The 25003-nt window shown below is 41.0% G+C and overlaps 1 protein-coding gene across 1 annotated transcript; it reads left to right on the top strand.

The window, feature by feature from the left end:
- LOC113086533 (sestrin-3-like) lies at positions 1 to 23111 on the top strand. Its single transcript, XM_026255428.1, has 10 exons — positions 1 to 239; positions 18571 to 18636; positions 19255 to 19449; positions 19531 to 19713; positions 20093 to 20341; positions 20745 to 20877; positions 21135 to 21253; positions 21346 to 21536; positions 21734 to 21878; positions 22057 to 23111. The coding sequence occupies exons 1-10, from the start codon at positions 186 to 188 to the stop codon at positions 22141 to 22143; spliced, it is 1422 nt and encodes a 473-aa protein (XP_026111213.1). The 5' UTR covers positions 1 to 185; the 3' UTR covers positions 22144 to 23111.
- The last annotated feature ends 1892 nt before the right edge of the window (positions 23112 to 25003 follow it).

Below are 25003 nucleotides of genomic sequence, written 5' to 3'. Positions count from 1 at the left end.
TTCATGCTGAAGTTGGACAGAGGTCTGCGCACTGCGAAGGGAGACGCGAAGGGATACGGAGGAGTCTCCAGTCCTACTTCAGGTCTTGATCGTCCTTAAAGAGGTTGGCAGCGGACATGCCCAGACCAGTACACAGTCACTAAGACCACGGGATTCAGCTCTTGGCCTGGTTCAAGCTTCCCGGAATGAACGGTACCGCGGACATCTGCAACCACTGCCGGAACATAATCAGAGAAAAGGTAACGTTATTCTCCTTCTCCTTGTGTTTATGCATCAAAACTGTTATTCCTCATATATATATTAAAAATAAAGCTATACTATTTTAGTCGCACGCGTTGCTTAAACATGCATTTGATCCTGATGCTGATCTTGGTGCATTTGTTAATGTATTGTATTGTGTGTATGACTATCAGACATTTCTGTAAGGTTATGTCTGGCGACCCAGAGAGGTTTATCTAGTCACCTATATTACTTTATTTCTTCAAACTATGCATGTTTTTTTGTTTTACTGATACTTATTTCAACCGTGACTACACATATAGCCTATATATGCTTTACATATATTTTCCAATGTGTGTATTTAATAGAGAGAGAGAGAAAGATATATTTTTGTGACAATCGCAGGTCTAAAGTTTAAATGGTAAGAATTTCATCATACTTTGATTGTATCAGAGGTTAACAGTGTAGCTACTCATCTCGTCTGAAATCCTGCTAAAAATCCCTCTCTCTTTTCTTTGGCTGGAAGATGATATTTTTAGTTGTCATCAATCATGTTGAACACATGTGACCTACTTCTGTTCTGCACATCTTCCTCTCACATACACCCTGCCAAAAGTTGTTGCAAAGCAAACTGGACTTTAATACTGAAACACAAGCTTGCATTTATCAGATTGAACTGTTGGCTAGAGGCTTGCAAGATCTATGTTGGTCTTCATCAAGTCTATAACATTAGCAGATACTGCCAGTTATCCTGTGGCTGTATGCAAACCTGTATTTTAAGTGCCTGACGCAATATGTGTGTGTTTGGATAAAGCCTGTTATATGAGAATGGTTTGGGGGATTTGTGGTCAGTTTGTCATGCCGACATGGTTCTTTATTACCCTTCACTGGTTGTGATAACTCTCATCAGCATGTAGCTAGTCTCTTCTCACCTGTTGCTCAGCATGGTTGGGAACATGGAGTTCAAACTCTTCTTTGCCCTGCCTTGACCTGCAGAAAAACAATGCTCATCATAATTAGTCAAATTACTACCAATTATTTCCAATAAGAACACAAAGAACATTTTATTCTCCACTGCATTAGTACGTTAAATAAATATTTGACCTAAAAATTAAACTCATATAATGTTTCACTTACTTTTGATGCAATGAGCAGACATTTTGGATTCTGAAATTGGTTTTGTTGCTGTGCCTTGAAGTTTCAGAATCAGAACTCTGAATTTCTGAATTCCGTGTACAAATGGAATGCTCTATTACATGCCGAGAAAAAACTTGATTCGGCATCTTGATCGTAACCCAAGGTGTGTCCCGGTTGAGTACTTGGGCACTAGTCAATGCAGTTTTGTAGTAGCCTATAAATAGTGTGAGTAGAGTGTTCACACTGAAAAATCCAAAAATAATATTGCACTGATATAACTGAAAAACAAACAAAGTGTAGAATGTTGGACACTGATGCAGCTTTAATTACGTAGTGGAGGGGGAAAAGCTAAAAAACTCAAATAATGAATGACAAAATAACCTTATATACCGTTTTTTCTGGATTATAATGGTCCGTTCAAGTCCTCCTGGGAAGTTCGTACGCACGAGGTGGGAAGTCGTACTTACAACGGCATGTACGTTCAAGTGACTTTCGTCGGAGTAAGATGGCGGAGTACTTTCTCTTAATTAATAACACAAAAATACAGCAATGTTATTAAACTCTTGTTCTAGAAAATGAAGAACAAAGAAATGTGAATCAGGTATACTTCGTTTTTTAATGTTTTAAATTAATTTATGAACCCACTGCCAACTTTGTGACAAGTTGCATTGTTATATTATAATGCCATCATATTATGCGTCGTCGATTAACTTACTGCGCTGTAAATAGAAAAGCCTGACAATATCACAGCTAAATACCTTTAAGTATTGTGTATTCCGCCATGTTAATCATGGAATTTGGACTGATGCGACTTATACTCAGGTGCGACTTATAATCCGAAAAATATGGTAATTCATACACTACATGATTGAGTTGTATAAGTAGTGTATAGTGCGTCAAATGAGATGAAGCTCCAGGCATTCCGTCAAAATCCTCCATAGCATGTTTTGGCACGTTTTCTAATTTAATTTCCCATGTAACAGATCCACCATGTTCCCACCTCGGCTAAACACCATATGGCTCAGCCATGCCCCCAAACTCTTGCTATTGGTTAAGCTGGAATGAGATTGACGGAACTGAGCTTTTAATTGCTTTTAAATATTCTGATGGTACCTGGGAGGCTCAATATTTACTTTTCTAGGATGTAAACCTATGAATGGCATACTTAGTCAATGAAGGATCAACTGGGGTAATAGAATGTATTTTGACATTAAAATCTCATATGGAGCATAAATGTTCTCTCTTATTACCACCTGTGTTGGTTCACATTTACCTGTCTTTATTTCTGTTTGCCGTCACACGCTTCAGTGGAAAAGCAACAATGGCTCTTCTGTGGACTGAACTGAACAGCAACAAAACTGACTTGCATTGACGCAACCGGTTTTGTATTTCAGTGTTTTCTTGCTTGAAAGAGAGACAGATAGAAGCCCCATATAAATTGTGCTGCTGAGTTTTGCTGATTCAGCAGCTGACACACTTCCTGTTCCTCCAGCTGCCGTGTGCGCTGGCGTGACATAATTGACCAATGAATCGCACTGCATAGTGACCTGTCGGGAACAGCATCAGTGCCTGTACGTTCTGTAGTTATGTTTGAGCAGAGATCTGTGGGTAGAAAATGTCATGAGAACTACAAATACTCCAAACCACTAATTGAATGCCGGCTGGGCACATTTGTCATGGTGCCACCAGCCGTCTGATCAAGCAAAACTAAACCCTGTGCATTCTGCCAGTGTTGCATAATCTTTTATGAGCTTAATGGCATTATCTAAGGGCCACAGACTCTAACGCAATCAAGTGATCACCAGGGGGAGGATCCTCATGAGAGAAACAGTAATGCTGTTGTGTAAGAACCCCCCCAAGCAATACATTTTTAATGTCCTAAAGATTCATGTTTGTTTTTATTTACCATACTGTTTTATGTACAATCTGTTGGTTTACAATAATTGCACAATGATAAAATACATTTTATGTGAAATTGAGGTTGACTTTAAACTTGATTTTGGTAAGAAATTTTGCGATTTATTTGAAGAATAAAAATCTTTAACATGTGACCCATCCCACACCATTTGTGCTACAGACATGACTGATACTAAATCATCCAGTGTATTCAGGACAGTTTTTTTATTTTATTAATATATTATTATAGTATTTATTAATCCAATTTTAGTACTTCAGATTATTTTATTTCAGTTCAAATTTGTACAAATAGAAAAAATAAAAATAAAAGTTTTCCATATCCAATTTATATTTGCGACCCTGGACCACAAAACCTGTCTTAAGTGTAAATTTTTCAAAATTGAGATTTAAGTTTTCCATTGATGTATGGTTTGTTAGGATCGGACAATACTTGACCGAGATACAACTATTTGAAAATCAAACATAAAAAAAAAAAAAATCTATAATTTTGACCCATACAATGTATTTTTGGCTATTGTTACAAATATACCCCAGTGACTTAAGAAGACTTAAGGTTTTGTGCTCCAAGGTCACATTTAATTTTATATTTATATTTTATTTCACCTTCATTTCCATTATTTAATTGTTTTTTTTGTAAAAGTCATTTTGAGTGCTCTGCTGTGAAAATATGAACATTAAGACCAACCGGTCTTTCACTATAAACTACACATGACCCTAAATGCAACTCATCCTTAGTCTTGAACTCAATAGAGTAATCCCCAGTAAAGCACTCCATAATAACCCTTCGTTCTCTCATTACTTCCCATTAAAAACTTAACTGGAGATCAAACCTAATCCTCATGGAGACAGAGAGAAGATTTGTTAACATTTATATCATCTCTCACTCTCTTTCTCGCTCTCTTACCTTTCCTCTTCCATATTTTATACATCTCTCATCAAGAGTAGGCCTGAAGAAACAGTTTGTTTAAACGGAGCATATAAGTGGACTTATGCAAGTACTGTATGAGTGTGTGCTTTTGTTCTACACCCATCTTTGCTGTCATGCAGACAAATATTTCTGCACTTTCCCCCAGAACATAAGACATGACCAGTCCCAGACGGACCCACATTTTTACCCTCATCTCTTTAAAACACACTTAAACTCCTCATCTCTTTGGCTGAAGGCAGAGCGCCAGGTCCGGGAGGGGAGGGAAGCATATAAGATTCCTGGACAGCCATTTCGACTCAAAAGCTTGACTGGGCAAAAGCAGAGTGCTGGAACAATAGCATCCTGTGATACATAAAGCCAGACGTGTCCAAAGGCGAGAGTTCTGTTCAGACACCTCCGCTGAAATCCAGAGTCGATTAGAGCATTGAGAACAGATTTAAGAAGATCAAGGAGTGGCTGTTCGAGGTTTATAACCACAAACTTGATTTTTATGAAATGACCTGTACATAAAGTACAAGCATAAAAACCACCCATATAATAATGAACAGTATTTGGGTGGTAACTGTAGATTTGCTGTATTAGGTTTTAAGCATGAAACAGATAGTTAAAACCATCAAATCAGGTATAATATGCTTACTGTACTATTTAGATGGTAAAAGTGGCAATACTCCAATGGTAAAATTAGCATGGAAAATACATAAGAAGAAAAAAAAAGGGGGTGTACTATAGTTAATAAATTTATTGTTAGTACAGTTTTTTTTTTTCCAAAGATATACGATATGAAAAAGACAGTAAAAAACAATTTTGGTGGGAGGCTAGTTACTATGGTTAAATTTTTAGAGGCTTCAAGTTTTTTAATTAACAATAAAATTCTTATGATTACCAATGATAAATTCTTTCTGTATTTCTGTTCATCTATGCCAGGCAATGTGACTTTTTAAATCTGGACACTGTCCCAGACTGATTGAGGAAGAGGCTACTTCTATCCATGGACACTCACGCTGTTGTCATGAAAACAGAATTGTTTCCATGGTGCTGTAGAATGATAGTCTTATGTATTATCAGTGCTGATAGTATGCCACGTTTTGATTGGCTGGCAGCAGTGATGAATTTTTTTAGGTGCAGGTCACAGTGTTGTATCAATGTTTCCATGTGTGTCAAACAGTTCTGGCAAGAAGTCATTGCAAGCATGTTTTTTTTTTTTTTTTTTTAAGAAATTAAATTGTATTCTGCAAGGATGCATTAATTTTTTCAAAGTATTATAAATGTTACAAAAGATTTCCATTCCATGATTTGTTGTTCTGAACCATTCATATGGCGTTACATTTTAGTCAAATGTTATGAGCGTGTAAGACATGCTCACGAGCACATTATGTTATTTCACACGCGCAAAAATGAACCTTCAGCTGGCATGATAAAAGTACTCGCGCACAAATTCAACAACCGAGAGGTGTACATGTAGCTGCGAGCGAGCGCCTGGCATACTCGCATAGGTTATCTCTGCTTGTGCAGTGGAATCCTGCTCGCGCGCAGCGGGCTTCTGCTCGCGGAGTGCTGTTTTGCTCGCGCGGCGGATTTCTGCTCGCTCAGCTGATTTCTGCTCGCTCGAGTCTACATGACTTTTGACAATTTGGGGGCGGAAACCAAGGAGGGCACTGACCCTCTTATGATTGGTCACTTTCACACAGGGACATCCTTGTACCTTGATTGACAGCTCTCATTACAGGAAGCACGGAGTTGGGTTAAGTTACCACCGAAGAAGAGTGGGAATGAATTAGAATGAGTTTTCTAATATACATTAAATGTATCTGCACGTATAAAATGCTGCGCTGATCATAGTTAAATCAGTTACCATCGATGAATATACACTCTAGAAACGGTTGGGTCATTTTGTTGGGTTATTTTATTTCTTTTTAAACACTTTTGGGTAGTTTCAAATTTACCAGGTGTTGGGTTAAACCTGCTGGGTTGCGTCGCTGGGTTGTTTCAGGTCAGCGCTGGGGTTATTTAAGGCGCCTTGAAGATCGCTCCCCAACTGTCATTTTGGAAGAACAACGGGGCAAAGCCACGGCTTTCAACGGTTTTAAGGTAAGTTTATTTAATGTTTTCTTTAATAATTAATTTAAATTGGCAGAATTATAACTTTTTTTGCGGCAACATTACTGTTAAACTTCTATAGGCCAACATTATTTACGTTAAATGATGAACAGTTTACCTCAAAAGGGCAACATACGTAACGTTACTCACATAATCGTGCTAAGGTATCCAAGACGACAGATTAATACAGTTTTATTAAGTTTCAGACAGTGACGGATGGCTGAGATATGCGAATACCTGTGAAAATAGAGGAAAAATTAGTTTGTGACACTGAAAAGCTCATTTAACATTTAAGTGAGTCAAATGAGTTCAAATAAGTGAATACGACTATCTGCTCTAATGTAAACGCCTGCAGTTGCCAATATCGACATGGGTTCAAATAAACCGGTTCAGTAATTCTCGAACAAAGTGATTCCCGGAAAATAATCGACGTCTCAGGGCATTTCAAAGTGCGCGCACGCACAGCGGACGTAGGCCGAGTTAGTGAGTTAGTAATGATTTAATGCTTGTGTGGTTTATAAAGACTTTTTACATACAAGTTATAATTCAAAATGTTGTTTTTCCTTTCAGAAAAGCACATGGATACACTTGTGAGAGAAAAACTCTTCGAGTGCAGTCTTATTGAGGCATCTAACGGTAAGTTCATTAAACATTTTACATAATTGTTTGTCTGTTATAATCAACTAACGTTAACCCTCACTTAACTTAAACGCACATACATTTTTATTTCGTGCATAAAGCTGCACTTTATGTAACTTTATGTTCAGATTACATAATTTATGAGCGTAAACTTCATATACCCATTTTCCAGATCGTGTTTTTGACTTGTCCTTATCACTTTGGTACACCTATAAGTGTTTATATATGGACTGTTTTAAAGCTGGGGAGTAACCCAGTACCTGCGTGACTTGTCATAGAAATGTCTGTGTGCGCATTCAGTGTGATCTCCCTTATCTGTGCCAGTGACTGTGTGTGTTTGATATAGCCAGCCCAGCATATTAACATAAAACTGTGATTTTATGACTGGAACATCCCATTGATTAGACAGTTTGAAAGCACACCTTTCAGCCAATCACTAGATCATATTCTGCTTCTGTAGACCAACTCATAGGTGAATTTAACTCATAAACATGATGGACTCAATTTCATGATGAACTTCACACAGTTAATTGAACTGAATCACTGTTATTAACAGTTAACAAATTGAAACACTTTGTATTTTCTTTTACTTTATTTTATAGGTTGGAACAAACATGGAATTCTAACTGAGCAGAGTACACAAAACCCCATCCAACTGTCGTGGCGATTTAAAAATGCCAGCAGATCTCTCAGGCATTGATCATAATTAAAGGACAGGTAAGGATATTCTGGACTATTTTCAAAAGGAATTGCAAATTGTATATTTAATTGCATTTTTCCACATATGGACGCATACATTGTGACAGTCCAAACGCAATTGAAACGCATTTGAATTTCAGATTCCTTACACAGAAAGCTGTCAATTTGTGTCAAGGGTGGGACTATACTATGGGGCATGTTTGTATTGGGAGATATTTAGTAGTTTTTACCCCAAATCTCTCACTGTTTCCACTCTGATGCACGTCAGCAAAACAACATTGCAGTTCTACTCTGATTTACCTATTTGCATCTTACCCTATATTTTATTCATCAGGTGAAAAGCATTTTGCACAATTGTCTTTGAGTGACGTCACCTCCCAATACAAACACTCTCCATAGTATGGTCCCACCTCTGACAAAAATTGACAGCTTTTAATGTGAGACATTGGAAATTCAGATGCTAAAGTAATTGCAATTCCATTTGAGTTTTGGCAGGTAACATGTGCGACACAGTGAAAAAACAGACATGGTAATTCATAAAACCTCATGTACTTGTTCTTATGATGCATCTATGCTAACATTAGTCTGTTTCTCTCTTATTCCGAGGTCACTGTTGCCACCAGATCCAGTCTGTATCCAGATCAGATGGTGGATCAGCACCTAGAAAGGACCTCTACTGCCCTGAAAGACAGCGGAGACCAGGACAACTAGAGCCCCAGATACAGATCCCCTGTAAAGACCTTGTCTCAAAGGACCACCAGGACAAGACCACAGGAAACAGATGATTCTTCTGCACAATCTGACTTATTTTCCTATTTAATATTGTAAAGCTGCTATGATGCAGTATTTGTTTAGTATGACAGGCTTATTAGTCATAATACATGGAAAATACAGCTGCAAACGGACTTTGCTTTTCCATTTGAAATTTGGCAGTCCCTGTGCATTCATGAAAACGGAAACAGTAATTTTTGTTCAGTGTTTTTGAAACAGTGTTTTTGTTCAAGATTTGCAATTGTGTTTGGATTATGTCACAATGTGTCACATGTGGAAAACGCAATTGAAAATATAATTTGCAATTCCTTTTGAAAATTGTCCTTCCGTTTACAGGCTCTATAGCAGAGTACACTGCTCTCAGGTGTAGATCTTTGCTTCAAATCTTAAGTGTTTGACAATAGTACACCCAAAAATGGAAATTGTCATTAATTATTCACCCTGGTCTGAAAGCTCTCGAAATTCATCGAAAATATCTTAACATGTGTTCTGAAGATGAACGAAGGTCTTACGGGTTTGTAACGACATGATATAAATTTATAATATACATTTTAGGACATCTTTAAATGATTTTACATTTAAATGTAAAAAATGTTATTTGTCAATGTCATTTCACTGTGTATTTAAATAGCTAAACATGTAAAAATGTAATAGTTAAACAGCTAGACACCGGTCATTCCGAAATAATTTTCTTATTTATTGCAACTGTATTTGTTTTTTGTTTTTGTTTTTTGTTTTTGGATTTGCTGGAAACAAAAAAAAAAGGGAAAATTGCATGTTGTTTGTCAGTGGTACAAATTTGTGAATGTCAGATTCCATTAAAATTATTTTTAATAGTCTAAATAACCTGTATTCTTCATTATTTATTAATCAATGATTGCTTTGTTAAGCAAAAGTGGAATTATGAGAATAACCCAGAACCAAAAAAATGCAAACACACAAAGGGTAAAAATTCCAATCTTGGGTTTTCTCAATAACCCAGCATGCTGTTCTGTCTAATATTTACCCAGCACTGGGTTGCCAATTGGGTTATTTTTAACTCAGCTTTTTTCAGAGTGTATTAGCGAACGATGAAGCCTGCGTTTTGTTAAGAAAGTTAACATTAACGTTACATATTTCCTAAATGAATCATAACATAATTGTTTTCACATGTACTTTTACACGTGAAAACAATTGTTATGATTCAGTTAGCCTAACGTTAGTTATCTAAGATGCAGTTTTTAAAGATTAAAAGTTTTAAAATGAGTGTCTGTCGATCAGCATCACAAGTGTTGGCTAAGGCGTTAGCTTCAGAACGAATAGGCTAGCTAGTTACGTTACTTGTTGCTCAAAAATATGTAACGTCAATGTTAACTTACTTAACAAAACGTATATAAACGTACAAAAATATATACATCGATGGTAATTGATTTAACTATGTGCAGAGACATTTAATGTATATTAGAAAACTCATTCTAATTCATTCCCACTCTTCTTCGGTGGTAACTAGTGATGTGTCGTTCGTGAACGAATCGTTCTTTTTGAACGAATCTTTTAGGTGAACGAATCGTTCTCGTTCACGCTATCCACTGACTCATATTTCTCGTTCAGTGAAGTTCCTCCCTCCACAGCAGCGCGGCGCTATAAGCAGCGCATGCGCAGCTCGGTGAACCGGGTAACAAGCATTTCATCCTGTCAAAGAATTACTCAACCTCGAGCCAATAGCCTTCGAGTATGAGATGTGACAGAGTATGTGATTTGTTCAATGTAGTGAACGAATACGCCCTTCAATGAACGAGTTTCATATGAGTCTGAACGAGATCTAGAGATCTTATCGTTCGTGAACGAAATGACTAAACTGGTACCCATGTCGTTCGTGAATGAGTTGAATGTGCTGATACATCTCGTTCGTGAATGAAATGACTGAACTGGCACATGTCGTTCGTGCACGAGTTGAATGATACATCTCGTTCGTGAATGAAATGACTGAACTGATACACACATGTCGTTCGTGAACGAAATGAATGAGAGTAAACCGGGTTAGTCTGCCATTTAGCATGTCAATCTCGCAAAAATGCAAAGCGCAGTTATAGTTACTGTACTGTGCACATACGCTTGTTTTGATATTTAGCAATTCCACGTTTAATCCCCGATTTATGAATGTGAATATATAATATATAAACTGTCGGATCAAACAATTAAAATGCTAATAAGGCAAGAAAACCTTGTGCTTTGTTCATCTGAACAACTTAATTAGACTTTATATATTGAATGCGATTATACACACATTAATAAAGCCAGATCAGTTTTTGTAACAAGTGAATACGTTCGTTGATTTAAGACATAACACAATACACTCTATTTTGCCACCTGCTGGCTTATTTTGTGTAATACGAAGAAATGGTCACTGAACGAATCAGTGAACGATTCTGAACGAATCATTTTGGTGAACGAACTGAAAATGAACGAATCTCTAGAAAGAATCATAATTTCCACCACTAGTGGTAACTTAACCCAACTCCGTGCTTCCTGTAATGAGAGCTGTCAATCAAGGTACAAGGATGTCCCTGTGTGAAAGTGACCAATCATAAGAGGGTCAGTGCCCTCCTTGGTTTCCGCCCCCAAATTGTCAAAAGTCATGTAGACTCGAGCGAGCAGAAATCAGCTGAGCGAGCAGAAATCCGCCGCGCGAGCAAAACAGCACTCCGCGAGCAGAAGCCCGCTGCGCGCGAGCAGGATTCCACTGCACAAGCAGAGTTAACCTATGCGAGTATGCCAGGCGCTCGCTCGCAGCTACATGTACACCTCTCGGTTGTTGAATTTGTGCGCGAGTACTTTTATCATGCCAGCTGAAGGTTCATTTTTGCGCGTGTGAAATAACATAATGTGCTCGTGAGCATGTCTTACACGCTCATTACTTTCGACTAAAATGTAACGCCATACATTCATCTCATAGAATCATCCAGAATGTTTTTATTTTTAAATCACAGTTTACAAAAACATTAAGCAATACAAGATTATGTTTTTGACATTGATAATAAATATTTCCTGAACAGAAATCAGCATATTAGACTGGGACACTGAAGACTTAAGTAAATTTATGCATTTAGCAGCTGCTTTTTTCCAAAACGACTTACAGACTTACATTTTTTTACCCAACATGTGCTCCCTGGGAATCGAACCCACAACCTTGCACTGCTAACACAATGCTCCACCGCTTGAGCCACAGGAACACGTACAAGTGAATAACACAATTACATGTAGTAAGTGGTCTAATATTTAGTTTATTTCATCTCTATTTAAAATATATTAACAATTTACTAGCTTTCATTAATTAGTTTTAGTTAGAAGTACCTACACAGCTGCACACACTGTGAATGTGTTTCAGTTGAGTTGGTTAACGCTGGAGGCGTCTCTGTCAAAAGCCTTTTATGTATTTTTTTTCCTCCTCTGACCCCCCTGTTTGCTGCTTGTGCTCTTTGTTTGTGCAGGCTATTTACTTTATTTAATAGGTAGAGTCTTGTTCTCTTTCAGTAGAGCAGCGAGTGTAAGAGACCAACAAGCATAAAACAAAACTCTCCTTGTCTTTGTGTTGCGCAATACTTCCTCCCACAATTTTTGCATCCTTGGAAAACGTCTCCGGTTACTATCGTAACCTCGGTTCCCTGAGAGGCGGGAACGAGACATTACGTCAGCTAAGACGTATATGGGAACTCTTCCCTTCTCCACTTTCACTGAAATCTTATTGGCTAACGCCAGCTGGGGACAGCTGGCCAATTGACGCGTAGCATGCAAATACTGGCGGGTAAGCGTGCAGTATAAAATGCATGGGCGCGAAAATTACGTCAGAATCACGACTGAACGCTAGCACAGCTGATCAAACAGCGACCACGGCGGCTAACGTAATGTCTCGTTCCCGCCTCTCAGGGAACCGAGGTTACGATAGTAACCGGAGACGTTCCCTCTCGAGGCGGTAACTCAACATTACGTCAGCTAAGACGTATATGGGAACTGTATAAAATCCCGCCGTGAGAGCAGTGAAGATAAGCCCTGAACGGAGTCAATCACCCTCACACAAGCAGTACAGTTCTAGCCAATGGCCGTGTCGCTAAGAGTGCTTGCATCTGATAGGCGGAACTAGGCCAAAGAGACATCTGCTCCGACCCTAACAAAATATGCATAACTTCAAGCAATATATCGAAATCTGCACTAACCAGGGCAGACACAAAGCAATAAGCACTCAAGCATGAGAGTTAAACAGAGTCGACGGCGTTTGCGGTGACTGCTGCATAAACCATTTAAACCATAACACAGAGTTAGCAGCCATGGTAACTACTGTATAGCTGGTTATAACAGCTTTAATGAATAAAACTTAACTCACCGAAAAACATGTGACGCTACAGAGGGAACATCCAGCTTGTTAAACCTGGCGATTGTGTTCTGGGAAGACCAGCCAGCAGCAAAACATAAATACTGGACAGACATACCTCTAGACCAGGCCCATCAGGAAGCATTTATAATGTCCTCGCAGAATGAGCTCTGATGTTGAGGGGGTAATCCTTCCCCTGGCATTTGATAGCGTCCACGATCCAGTGAGAAAGTCTCTGTTTAGAAACAGCACGTCCCTTATTACATCCACCAAGCACACGAACAGCTGGTCCGACTGACGAAAGGCGGCCGAGCAATTCATATACATCCGTAAAACCCTAACAGGGTCCCGGCGCTCTGAGCATCAGCGTCACGTGAGGCTGACGGCTCAACAGATAAGGCGGGCAGGGAAACAAAACGGTGTATTGAGTTACTTCGAAACGAAACCCGGTCTCGGCCGGAGAGTGACATTACAGTCGCCAGGCCCGAAACCAATGCAATATCGTTCACCAAACACTCACGAAATTCTCCAAGGCACTTCGCTGAGGCGAGAGCAAGAGGCAAGGCAGTCTTCAGGGAAGCTCCTTAACCACAATCGAGGTTAATGGCTCGAACGGTAATAAGAGATAGAGCCCTCAAAACTAGAGCGAAATCCCACGGCGGCACGGATGGCGGCCATGAAGTACACAATCTACTTGCTCCCCTGAGAAAACTGAATACCAGGGCGTGCTTACCGATCGTTTACCCGTAACCGGGGAACGAAAGCGGCAATAGCGGTCACATACACCTTCAGCGTGGATGGTTTCAAACTCCCGCTATCCAACTGTGCTGTAGAAAGCGCAAAACATCCGACACGGAACAGGTCCCCGGGTCAATATAAATGTTCTCGCACCATTTTGTGAAAACTCACCACTTCCGAGTAGCAGCGAATGTTTGATGATGCTCGCGTTTCAGTAAGTGTGTTTAGCACTCGTCAGTGCAGAGAGTCCCGCTCATTAGGGTCCCCGCAGCGGCTACACATGAAGGTTCCACAGCTCGGGGCTGGGGTGCTATATTGTGCCATTCGCCTGAGACAGCAGGTCCTGCTTGAGGGGGATTCGCCATGGGGGAGCCATCAGTAACTCTCTCAGGTCCGCGAACCAGGGCTGATTCGGCCAGTTCGGGGCCACGAGTATAACTGAAGCTTTCTCCTCCCTGATTTTGCACAACACAGGCAGAATCTTCACAGGAAGGAACGTGTAAGCCTGGCTTCCGGCCAGCGCGATGTCAGAGCATCTCCCAGCAGGGGGGAGTGAGATAGCAAACGTGTTCTCGCTCGTGGCAAACAATCCACTTCCTCCCTCCCAAATCATTAGATCTGATCTTGGGTGAAGCCAACATCTCCTTAAGGAATCCCGTTCCTCAAAAGCATGCTCACTCCACGGTTCAAAGTACCGGGGATGTGCGACGCTCCTATGGAGATTAAGTGTCGGTCCGCCCACAACAGGAACTCGCTGCCTGTTTGAATAGAGCTCTGGAGCGCACGCCGTCCTGGCGATTTATGTACGAGACCACAGACGTGTTGTCGGTTTGAATCAGTACATGTTTCCGCTCCAATTTCGACCAAAAGGCTTGCAGGGATATTAGGACACCGCTTCCATTATTCCAAACGGTTTTGTGTCACCTTCTCTGTGACTCCGACCACAGGCCCAGACGGACTGCTCCCCGGCCTAGATCGCGTTCGTAGAGAAAAGAACTCCTGGGCTGAACATAACCGGGCTTTTCCACGGTCTCAGAGTGCTGACGCAACTGTGAATGACCGTAAGTGCTTGTGGACCGAAGACCACGCCCTCGGCGGAACTCGAGTTACAGCCAAAACTGTAGCGGCCGCAATGTAGCAGACCCAGATGGCACACTGAAGAAGCCGCCGCCATCAGTCCCAGAAGCCTCTGAAATTCCCTCAGTGCAAACGACCTGCCCAGTCAGAAACAGCGCAGAGTCGATGAAATGCTCTAGAGAGAGATGGGCTCGCATCGCCATCGAGTCCAAACATATTCCCAGATATGTTACAGTCCGACTCGTAAAAACACGCTCTTCTGCATATTCACACGCAGTCCCAGCGTATCCAAACGGCGAAACATTGTTTCCACGTGACTGATAGCACATCTCTTGAGTGGGCTAAAATCAGCCAATCGTCCAGATAATTCAACATGCGCATTCCGCTCGATCTGAGGGGAAATTTCGCTCTATCGCTCTCTCTCGAGCAGACTGAGAACTTCCTGTCGCAGAACAGGACGGTTTTGGGGCAAAGTCAGTGACGGGACCACGCCATTGAAGCGGGGAGGTCTGCGTTTGAATTGGAGAGAATATCCGTCGTGAATTATTCCCAGTATCCACGGTGAAACGCCCGGGATAGCCCTCTTACCGTCCATGAGATGACACGGCGGACGCGTTACCTCTAAGCCACTGATGGCTTCTTTTAATCAGGGCCCCGCCCCCGCGAGGCTGGAAGCACTGGCGGGAGGGCGGGCCATGGTGTGACACTCTTGCGCCATCCTGAGGCCATTATAATCATGGGCTGTGGCTCTGCGCTGTTTGAGACAGGGCGAGTGACACAACGTTGGGTGCAATAATTTGTATATATGCATCTTTAGTACAATTTTTACTCACAAAAAAATCATTTAAACACATATAGCAATCGTCACCCATAGTGATGTGGGGGACATGATGCATGTGTCTTTGTGGTGTTGGCACTCTCGCTCCTTCGCGAGGCCATTATAATAATAGGTTGTGGCTCTGCACTGTTCTGAGACAGGGCGAGTGACACAGAGATGAGTGTAAGAGGAAGTAAAGCTCTTTAGTTGATTGTAACATGCTTTTATTGTGGAACTCACACAAACAGCATTCAAACATAGCAATCGTCGCCCGAAGAAACATGGGGGACATGATGCATCTGAACATTGAGGGTGACACCGTGTTCATGTGGTGTTGGCACTCTCGCGAGGCCAGTATAATCATGGGTTGTGGCTCTGCACTGTTCTGTGACAGGGCGAGTGACACAGTGATGAGTGTAAGAGGCAGTAAAGTTCTTTCGCTGATTGTATACCTGTTTTATTGTGGAACTCACACAAACAGCATTCAAACAGACATAGCAATCGTCGCCCGAAGAAACATGGGGGACATGATGCATTTGAACATTGAGGGTGACACCGTGTTTATGTGGTGTTGGCACTCTCGCGAGGCCAGTAATCATGGGTTGTGGCTCTGCACTGTTCTGAGACAGGGCGAGTGACACAGAGATGAGTGTAAGAGGCAGTAAAGCTCTTTCGCTGATTGTATACCTGCTTTTATTGTGGAACTCACACAAACAGCATTCAAACAGACATAGCAATCGTCGCCCGAAGGAAATGGGGGACATGATGCATATGAACATGGCGCTTGGGGGCGGGGCCTCCCGCTCACTCACTCTTTCACCGTCAGGGAGACGGCTCGTATGGCGCGCTGGCTCTCTCGCGGCGCGGGGTCCTCAACTGACCCTGACGTTACCTTCCAGGCTCTGACCACTGCTGGTTTCGGCAGAAACGAGCGTCCGGTTCAGAGCGGGGTGCCACTGCGGGTTATTTTAGCTGGTTTCAGAGCCTGGCCCGGTGCATAAGAATCTCGCAGAAGAAGACTGGGGTGAGCGACGGGGTATCACATGGCTCATACTTTGGCGCGCTTTCTGCGTCTCTGAGAATAGCTCCATGACGTCACTAAAGAGGCCGGAGGGAGCAACTGGAACGTTTAGGAGCGGCCTACGGTCCGCGTCTTTCAGGACAGCTAGGGAAGCCATAGGTGCCTGTAAAGATGACCATGAGCTCCGTGAAACAGCTGAGCAGAGCGCTTAATAGCAATCAGCGCGAGATCAGTTGCCGCGATCCTGATGACGTCAGCGCTACTGTGCCGCCGTTTGCCTGAAACACCTTGAGTATTGCCCTGGCAAAGAGCAGAAGCTGCACTCGCTCTTTCTAGACTGTGGTCCGGACCAAAAGCAGAGGGAGACGAGCACAGGTGTGTGGTAACAGTCTCCTAGACGGGGGGGGGGAGGGTTTCCGTCCCGTCCACGTGCGTGATATGGCCTTCGTAGCAGAGTGGGTGCGCGCCGATTGGGGTGCAGCCCACGATTTCACCACGAGCTCTTGCATACTGGAGGAGCCACGAGTCTAGTTACCTATCACAGGTTCGTCATGTGCGTTGCAAGCGAGACTCAGCTCCGAGACGACCTTTCCGAAGACCCTGACGAGCTTCTCCTGGAGGTCTCAGGGCCCTCTTGGTCGGGGCGGTCCCACTGAGAGGCCCAAACCTTTTTCGACGTCGAAGCGACATGGAGTCGTTTTCTTCGCCAGCACCGAAGAGGACGAAGTTCGCGGAAGCTATAGTCCACCACGCCGACGTCAAACTCGTCTTCGGGCGGGGGAGGGCCCACCAGCGGCTCGCTGGCGGCAGTGGGCCTCATTCCCGCCGTCCTCCGAGCCACTCTGGCTCTGAGGGCGCGCACTGGCAGCTTTCGGTACAGTGGGCGCAAGTGTTGTCCGTGTGAGAATCCCAAGCAGGTCACACAGAACTGTTGAAGGTCCGAATCTAGCATTAGCAGCCATCGGATGCGGAGAGGAAAAACAGGGTGAGTAGTCCTCTATTGCAACTTCCACGATGACTTAGATAAGACTTCTAGCGTGAAGAAAGAGATTCTGACGTAATTTTCGCGCCCATGCATTTTATACTGCACGCTTACCCGCCAGTATTTGCATGCTACGCGTCAATTGGCCAGCTGTCCCCAGCTGGCGTTAGCCAATAAGATTTCAGTGAAAGTGGAGAAGGGAAGAGTTCCCATATACGTCTTAGCTGACGTAATGTTGAGTTACCGCCTCGAGAGGGAACTATCTTGACTGTGCAAATGAAAAAAAAAACAAAAAAAAACCTTTGGGACTTTGTGTATCAGATTTAAAGCTAAAATATATGTCTGGTTGTGGAGACTCTTATTAGTTCTAGGTTAGTGTTTTATAAACAGTTGTGGTTTCCAGCAAGGCTGTAGAATGGGGGCAAAACACTTCTGACCGCAAATACAGCACTGTTTGTGTATATGTGGTGGCTGGCGGTTTATCCTGAACAAACCCAAATCCTGAAGAGAAGGAAGGAAGGAGAGATAAATTGAAAGGGAGGGTTAGAATGACAGGGAAAGAGATCTGGTGTGTCCAGGTCTCGGGCCACTGAAGTGACTTTTACACCCTTGGCATTATAGCCAGTGGAGCACGCACGCGCGCACACACACACACACACACACACAAAAACACAAACAGTTTTCGTGGAACTCTTACCTTTAGCTGTAACAGGAACAACAAAGATTAGGAGGGTCTTTCATAATAAACCTCTACAGGGAGATGCAAAATTGTCCTGAAAATCAATGTGGTTCTCTTTAAAATATATACATTAAACACACTATGATACTTTTGTTGGACTATCTTCTGAATTTCCTTCACTTAATGTTCGTTAAACAAATTCTGAGGCATTATTGTCTTGGAAAGAATGACTGCTTTTAAACAGGATTCACCTGCCTGTCATTAGTTGAATAATCAAGTAGCTCCGCCCCCAAACTCAAACCATTGGTTGAGTCACTGTTGCTGTGCGGAATTAAAGCTACAGATGACTTACTTGTATTTGACTCTGTGTATAAACCTGAGACTGGAGAAAGTATTTTAACATTGTAAAAAAACACACACCCACTTCAGTAAACACATTTTTTATTTGATAGTTTTGCCAGGATATTTTCTTCATAATAATCATATTAATGTTTTCCTCAGGAAAAAGGAATGAAGATGTCAAGACACATATCAACAGGACCAAGCTCGTTTATTCCAGAAAATGAGGTAATACTTAACTTCTATATTTAGCATAGTATTAATATGATATTCTCTGAAATGTACTTCTAATGCTTTCTGTTTGAATATATTTTAAAATGTAATTTATTCTTGTCATGCATCATTACTCCAGTCTTCAGTGTATCTAGCTAGCAGTGCCATGTAAATGCCATGGTGTATTACTATAGTATTCTTTCACTACCATAATATATGTCAAAGTTCCACAGTGTTGCCACTTTTTTTGCAGTTGAAAATCATTTATTTTCTTTTATCACACATTCATTCAGTGTGAGTCAATAATCATTCTATCTTGGGTCAGCTGGTGTTCATTTCATTTTTGTTTTGAGTTCAATTGGTTCAGAGATTATTTTCACTGAATTCGAGTTAAGCGTGCTGGGAGATCTAAGAAAGTGTATTTAGATTGTAAATTGAATTATAGCATCTGACTTCACTTTGCTGAATTAAGATGAACCTGAACTAGAGAGTTCAAGAGTTCTAGGCTCTGATTTTTTGGATTACAATTTTAGTGCCTTATCACATGACAAAATCTAACAGACCACATATTTAATTTGTGTTTTATCATCTGACCAGAGTACTTTTATGTCTGACGTCTGATCCTCATCCCAGATCATAGGAGCCATGCCTCTGAGTGACTCCACGGTGATGTTCTTAGACGAAGAGTTCAGCGGTCGTATGGACAACCTGACGCAGCTGATGGGGCTCCATCCACATTATCTGCAAGCGTTCCTCCGCTGCCACTATTATCTCTTGAGGATGGACGGCCCACTACCACTCCACTACAGGCATTATATCGCTATAATGGTACAAACTCACAAAAACACTTTCCAAAGAGACTTTATTTAACTGGAACTGGAAGCCATTTTTTATTTCCATCTTTTCCAGGCTGCAGCACGGCATCAGTGTTCTGCGCTGGTCTGTCAGCATGTGCAAGAGTTCGAGCAGATCGGTGTCTGTACTGATTGGCTGAGAGGTCTGGAGTTCTGCCCACAACGACTTCGCAACCTCAACGAGATTAACAAGATCCTCGCGCACAGACCTTGGCTCATTACCAAGCAACACATACAGGTAAAACACTAGCTTTCTTGTTTAAGCCGTTACAATATTGCAATAAAACCATAAATACTATTTGCTATTTTTTTTTTTTTATATTTTTTTTTAAACTTGAGTTGGTTATTGTAAAGGGTAAACCCATGTGTAAACCCCCCCCCCCCCCCCCCCCCTTTTTTCACATTTTTTTATTTTAATTTTCTTGAATGATTAACTCTTTCCACATATAGCTATTCAAGTCATCTGAAAAACATTTCTGTATTTTTATATGTGACCCTGGACCACAAAACCAGTCTCAAGTCACTGGGGTATATTTGTAGCAATAGCCAAAAATACATTGTACTGGGTCAAAATGACAGATTTCTCAGTTAATAATCTCATACTCTCTGTTTCTCAGGCTCTGGTGAAGACAGGAGAACACAGCTGGTCTCTTGCAGAGCTGGTTCATGCTGTCGTACTGTTGGCTCATTTCCATGCCTTGGCTAGTTTTGTGTTTGGTAGCGGTGTCAACCCTGACTCTGAGGTCACAGAGGTCAACGGGGTCACAGATGACCTTTGCCCTCCAGCCATGGCGGGTTTATGCACCTGCCACCTGACAAACAGCAACCAAGCCAACGGGAACCCCATGTGTAATCCTGACACTGGGGTAGGATAATGTTACAATGTTTATTTTTATATCAGGAAACATTTTCAGATCACATTTCACTGCCAAAAAAAAAAAAAAAAAGACTTGTATTCTGCATACAGATTCTTGTTACTGTAAAACAGTATTTTATAGTTTTATACTAAAAAACATAATGCATGCTTAATTTCCATGAAAATATTTTTACAATGCAAAAAAAAAAAGATTCTTATACATGCTTTGTTTAGTTAATGCAAAATATAATGTGGAATATATACATAGTTATTGTAACAATAATGTATTATATCATTACTTTATACTTATTTTATGTGCAATAATTATGCATGCCTGATTCAAGATTTGTTTGACAAATTTGTTATATACAAGTAAGCAAATTATTTTTTCACTCTATTTTTGTGTATTTCAGAGTGAGCTGGAAGCTCTGATGGAGAGAATGAAGCGATTGTTGGAGGAGAGAGAAGACGATGATGCGTCAGAGGAGGAGATGTTCACTCGTTTCGAGAAAGAAAAGAAAGAGAGTCTTCTAGTGGTGTCCGCAGGTATTACATCACAGATACTTCCTTCGCTTTTGGTTGTGGTCTTGTTAAAGGGATAAATTACCAAAATGAAAATTCTATCATTGTGTAATAAGCCACATGCCTTTCTTAACCAGTATTTGCCTTTTGTCATTAATGACGTCAAACTAATCATGACCAGTCGACGTGCCGTATTTGAACCGTTCCTTGAAAACAAGAAAGGATCTAGCTGTCTTTAGTCTGAAGTTCTTGTATTAAAATATTGTGATTTTCATATGCAGGGTTTGATGAGGAAGTTGTGCCTCCTTCTCCCGTGGCTCGGTTTGTAGATGACCAGTCGTTTGGATACCAAGACTTTGCGCGACACGGAGAAGACAACCCACCCACTTTTAAAGCACAAGTATGAAAAACACCCTCAGATTTCCACAGCATTATTGTTTTATACCCCACTGAGTGTGAAAGATTGACCATTCTGTCCTGTTCACTCTGTAGGACTACTCATGGGAGGATCATGGTTTCTCTCTGGTGAACAGGTTGTACTCTGACATTGGTCACCTTTTGGATGATAAATTCAGAACGGCATGTGATCTTACCTATTACAACATGGCCAGTCACGAGGGGGTGGACACCAGCATGCTACGCAGGGCACTCTTCAACTACGTTCACTGTATGTACGGAATACGGTACGTCCAGTGAACACAGACGACTCTCGTGAAACTCTGCTAATGAAAAAGAAATAGCAGTCTCACGTCAGCAATCTAATAAAAACAAAAAAGTGTTTGGAATAGAATATATTGTCTGTAATATCAAAAACTAAAAATGGTGTTAAAAATCGTTGTAGATAATTTTTCTAGCTCACTCATTCATACTGTGTCTGCAGCTACGACGATTATGACTATGGTGAGGTGAATCAGTTGTTGGAGTGCAGTCTGAAGGTTTACATTAAAACAGTGACGTGTTATCCAGAGAGAACCACTCGCCGTATGTACGAGAGCTACTGGCACCAGCTCAGACACTCTGAGAAGGTGAGTCGTATTATCATAGCAAATATATTTCTATCTAATTTTAGTTTTTGAGATTCATTATTAATTGTATTTTTTTAACTGGTAAAAAGCCATTGGAAACCCGAACAACAAGTCAGAAGAATACAGCATTGATATTTCCTCTAAATATTCTGATGTTCTCTTTCTTTCCTTTATCCAGGTTCATGTGAATTTGCTTCTAATGGAGGCTCGGATGCAGGCCGAGCTGCTCTATGCTTTGAGAGCTATCACTCATTATATGACCTGACCATCCAGTCTTCACCAATTCTACGACCTGACCAGTTGACCTATCGTTAATCCCCACCACCACCCCTTAGTTTCTGACAGATAGGTCAATTAGACTTCATGTTTTAGGTGACCTGACTAATCAAAGCTCACCCACAATATATGGACATCATTACACCTAAATTAAACCAAAAGTTGTTTTTTTTCTCATCATGGTGCATGTCATTAGTAGTTACTTGTTCATATAGTTTGGAATTCTTACAATTGTGTATACATTTTCTTAGACTGTTCAGAATGGTAACTAAATGAAGGACACCGATTACAAAGCATTCTGGGTATAATCTTAAACATCAAAATGGGATCTAATGGCATGTGGGTGATCAATAATTGTGGGTGGGCAGCCGTGACTTTTACTGGATTAAAATAGAATCCTTTAAGGCTCAGACAAATCCCAACATTAAAACCCGTGGGCTTGACCTGATCAGTCAGACGAGATCATTTATGACATCATGACTTGAAAAACAAAACAAAAACACATTAAACGTGCAATATTTTCTCACTGAAATCTCACTTATACTGTAAACTGAAATACTGGAGGACTGAGTTCACATTTTGAAACCGGAAGTTGTCTTTTTTTTCTCTTCTTCTTCTTTTTTGCACATCTGAGAAGAACTGTATTTTGGAACAGAATACCGTTTTCTTTTTGTATTATCATCATAAATGACAATAACAGAATGTGAGACTCCTGTATGGAGAGGAAAAGTTATTTTCTTTCTTTTTTAATCCCTGTGCCTTTTTTTTCTTTCATTCACCTTGTTTATTTCATATTGAATGTATTGTTTAGATTTTATGCTTTTCAGATCAACTTGGTTTGGTTTAGTTGTTTACCTGGAAACTAAAGCTTTTGTAGCATTATTACTGTACTTTCAGTCCTTTACTATTTCCTTTGATGCTCAGTGTTATACGTTAGATAGCAACAATCTGTTTTAATATATACAGTCTTGTTCAAAATAATAGCAGTACAATGTGACTAACCAGAATAATCAAGGTTTTTAGTATATTTTTTATTGCTACGTGGCAAACAAGTTACCAGTAGGTTCAGTAGATTGTCAGAAAACAAACAAGACCCAGCATTCATGATATGCACGCTCTTAAGGCTGTGCAATTGGGCAATTAGTTGAAAGGGCTGTGTTCAAAAAAATAGCAGTGTCTACCTTTGACTGTACAAACTCAAAAATATTTTGTACAAACATTTTTTTTTCTGGGATTTAGCAATCCTGTGAATCACTAAACTAATATTTAGTTGTATGACCACAGTTTTTTAAAACTGCTTGACATCTGTGTGGCATGGAGTCAACCAACTTGTGGCACCTCTCAGCTGTTATTCCACTCCATGATTCTTTAACAACATTCCACAATTCATTCACATTTCTTGGTTTTGCTTCAGAAACAGCATTTTTGATATCACCCCACAAGTTCTCAATTGGATTAAGGTCTGGAGATTGGGCTGGCCACTCCATAACATTAATTTTGTTGGTTTGGAACCAAGACTTTGCCCGTTTACTAGTGTGTTTTGGGTCATTGTCTTGTTGAAACAACCATTTCAAGGGCATGTCCTCTTCAGCATAGGGCAACATGACCTCTTCAAGTATTTTAACATATGCAAACTGATCCATGATCCCTGGTATGCGATAAATAGGCCCAACACCATAGTAGGAGAAACATGCCCATATCATGATGCTTGCACCTCCATGCTTCACTGTCTTCACTGTGTACTGTGGCTTGAATTCAGAGTTTGGGGGTCGTCTCACAAACTGCCTGTGGCCCTTGGACCCAAAAAGAACAATTTTACTCTCATCAGTCCACAAAATGTTCCTCCATTTCTCTTTAGGCCAGTTGATGTGTTCTTTGGCAAATTGTAACCTCTTCTGCACATGCCTTTTTTTTAACAGAGGGACTTTGCGGGGGATTCTTGAAAATAGATTAGCTTCACACAGACGTCTTCTAACTGTCACAGTACTTACAGGTAACTCCAGACTGTCTTTGATCATCCTGGAGGTGATCATTGGCTGAGCCTTTGCCATTCTGGTTATTCTTCTATCCATTTTGATGGTTGTCTTCCGTTTTCTTCCACGTCTCTCTGGTTTTGCTCTCCATTTTAAGGCATTGGAGATCATTTTAGCTGAACAGCCTATCATTTTTTGCACCTCTTTATAGGTTTTCCCCTCTCTAATCAACTTTTTAATCAAAGTACGCTGTTCTTCTGAACAATGTCTTGAACGACCCATTTTCCTCAGCTTTCAAATGCATGTTCAACAAGTGTTGGCTTCATCCTTAAATAGGGGCCACCTGATTCACACCTGTTTCTTCACAAAATTGATGACCTCAGTGATTGAATGCCACACTGCTATTTTTTTGAACACACCCCTTTCAACTAATTCAACTAATTGCCCAATTGCACAGCCTTATGAGCGTGCATATCATGAATGCTGGGTCTCATTTGTTTTCTGAGAATCTACTGAACCTACTGGTAACTTGTTTGCCACGTAGCAATAAAAAAATATACGAAAAACCTTGATTATTCTGGTTAGTCACATTGTACTGCTATTATTTTGAACAATACTGTATGTTGCTGCCACTGGCAATAGCCCTACTAATCGCATCTTGTGACTTAATTTCTGTGTGAGTGCGTGTGTGAGCTTTAACATGTAGCTGAACGTCTGTCTGCATAGGACAAAGTATTTGCACATCTGTTGCACATTTTTTTAAATTGGTGCGCCTCTGTGAAAGAAACCCATGAACAGGAGCATGAGACAGTTCGTAAGTGTAACTGATATAACGTATGCGTGATTGCCTGTAGGGAGCGTCTGCAAACTAACTGC

The sequence above is a fragment of the Carassius auratus genome, unplaced genomic scaffold (genome assembly GCF_003368295.1).
Source record: "Carassius auratus strain Wakin unplaced genomic scaffold, ASM336829v1 scaf_tig00043294, whole genome shotgun sequence".
Taxonomy (NCBI): Eukaryota; Metazoa; Chordata; class Actinopteri; order Cypriniformes; family Cyprinidae; genus Carassius; species Carassius auratus.
Note: the sequence above shows the minus strand (reverse complement) of the source record. Positions and strands in the feature narration are given on the sequence as shown.

Bases quoted from the DNA above. Each gene is read 5' to 3' on its own strand.
- LOC113086533 (XM_026255428.1), top strand. From the start codon at position 186: ATGAACGGTACCGCGGACATCTGCAACCACTGCCGGAACATAATCAGA. The intron at 18,637-19,254 runs GTAATACTTAAC...TCCTCATCCCAG, and splicing joins CGTTTATTCCAGAAAATGAG to ATCATAGGAGCCATGCCTCT. The intron at 21,879-22,056 runs GTGAGTCGTATT...TCCTTTATCCAG, and splicing joins AGCTCAGACACTCTGAGAAG to GTTCATGTGAATTTGCTTCT.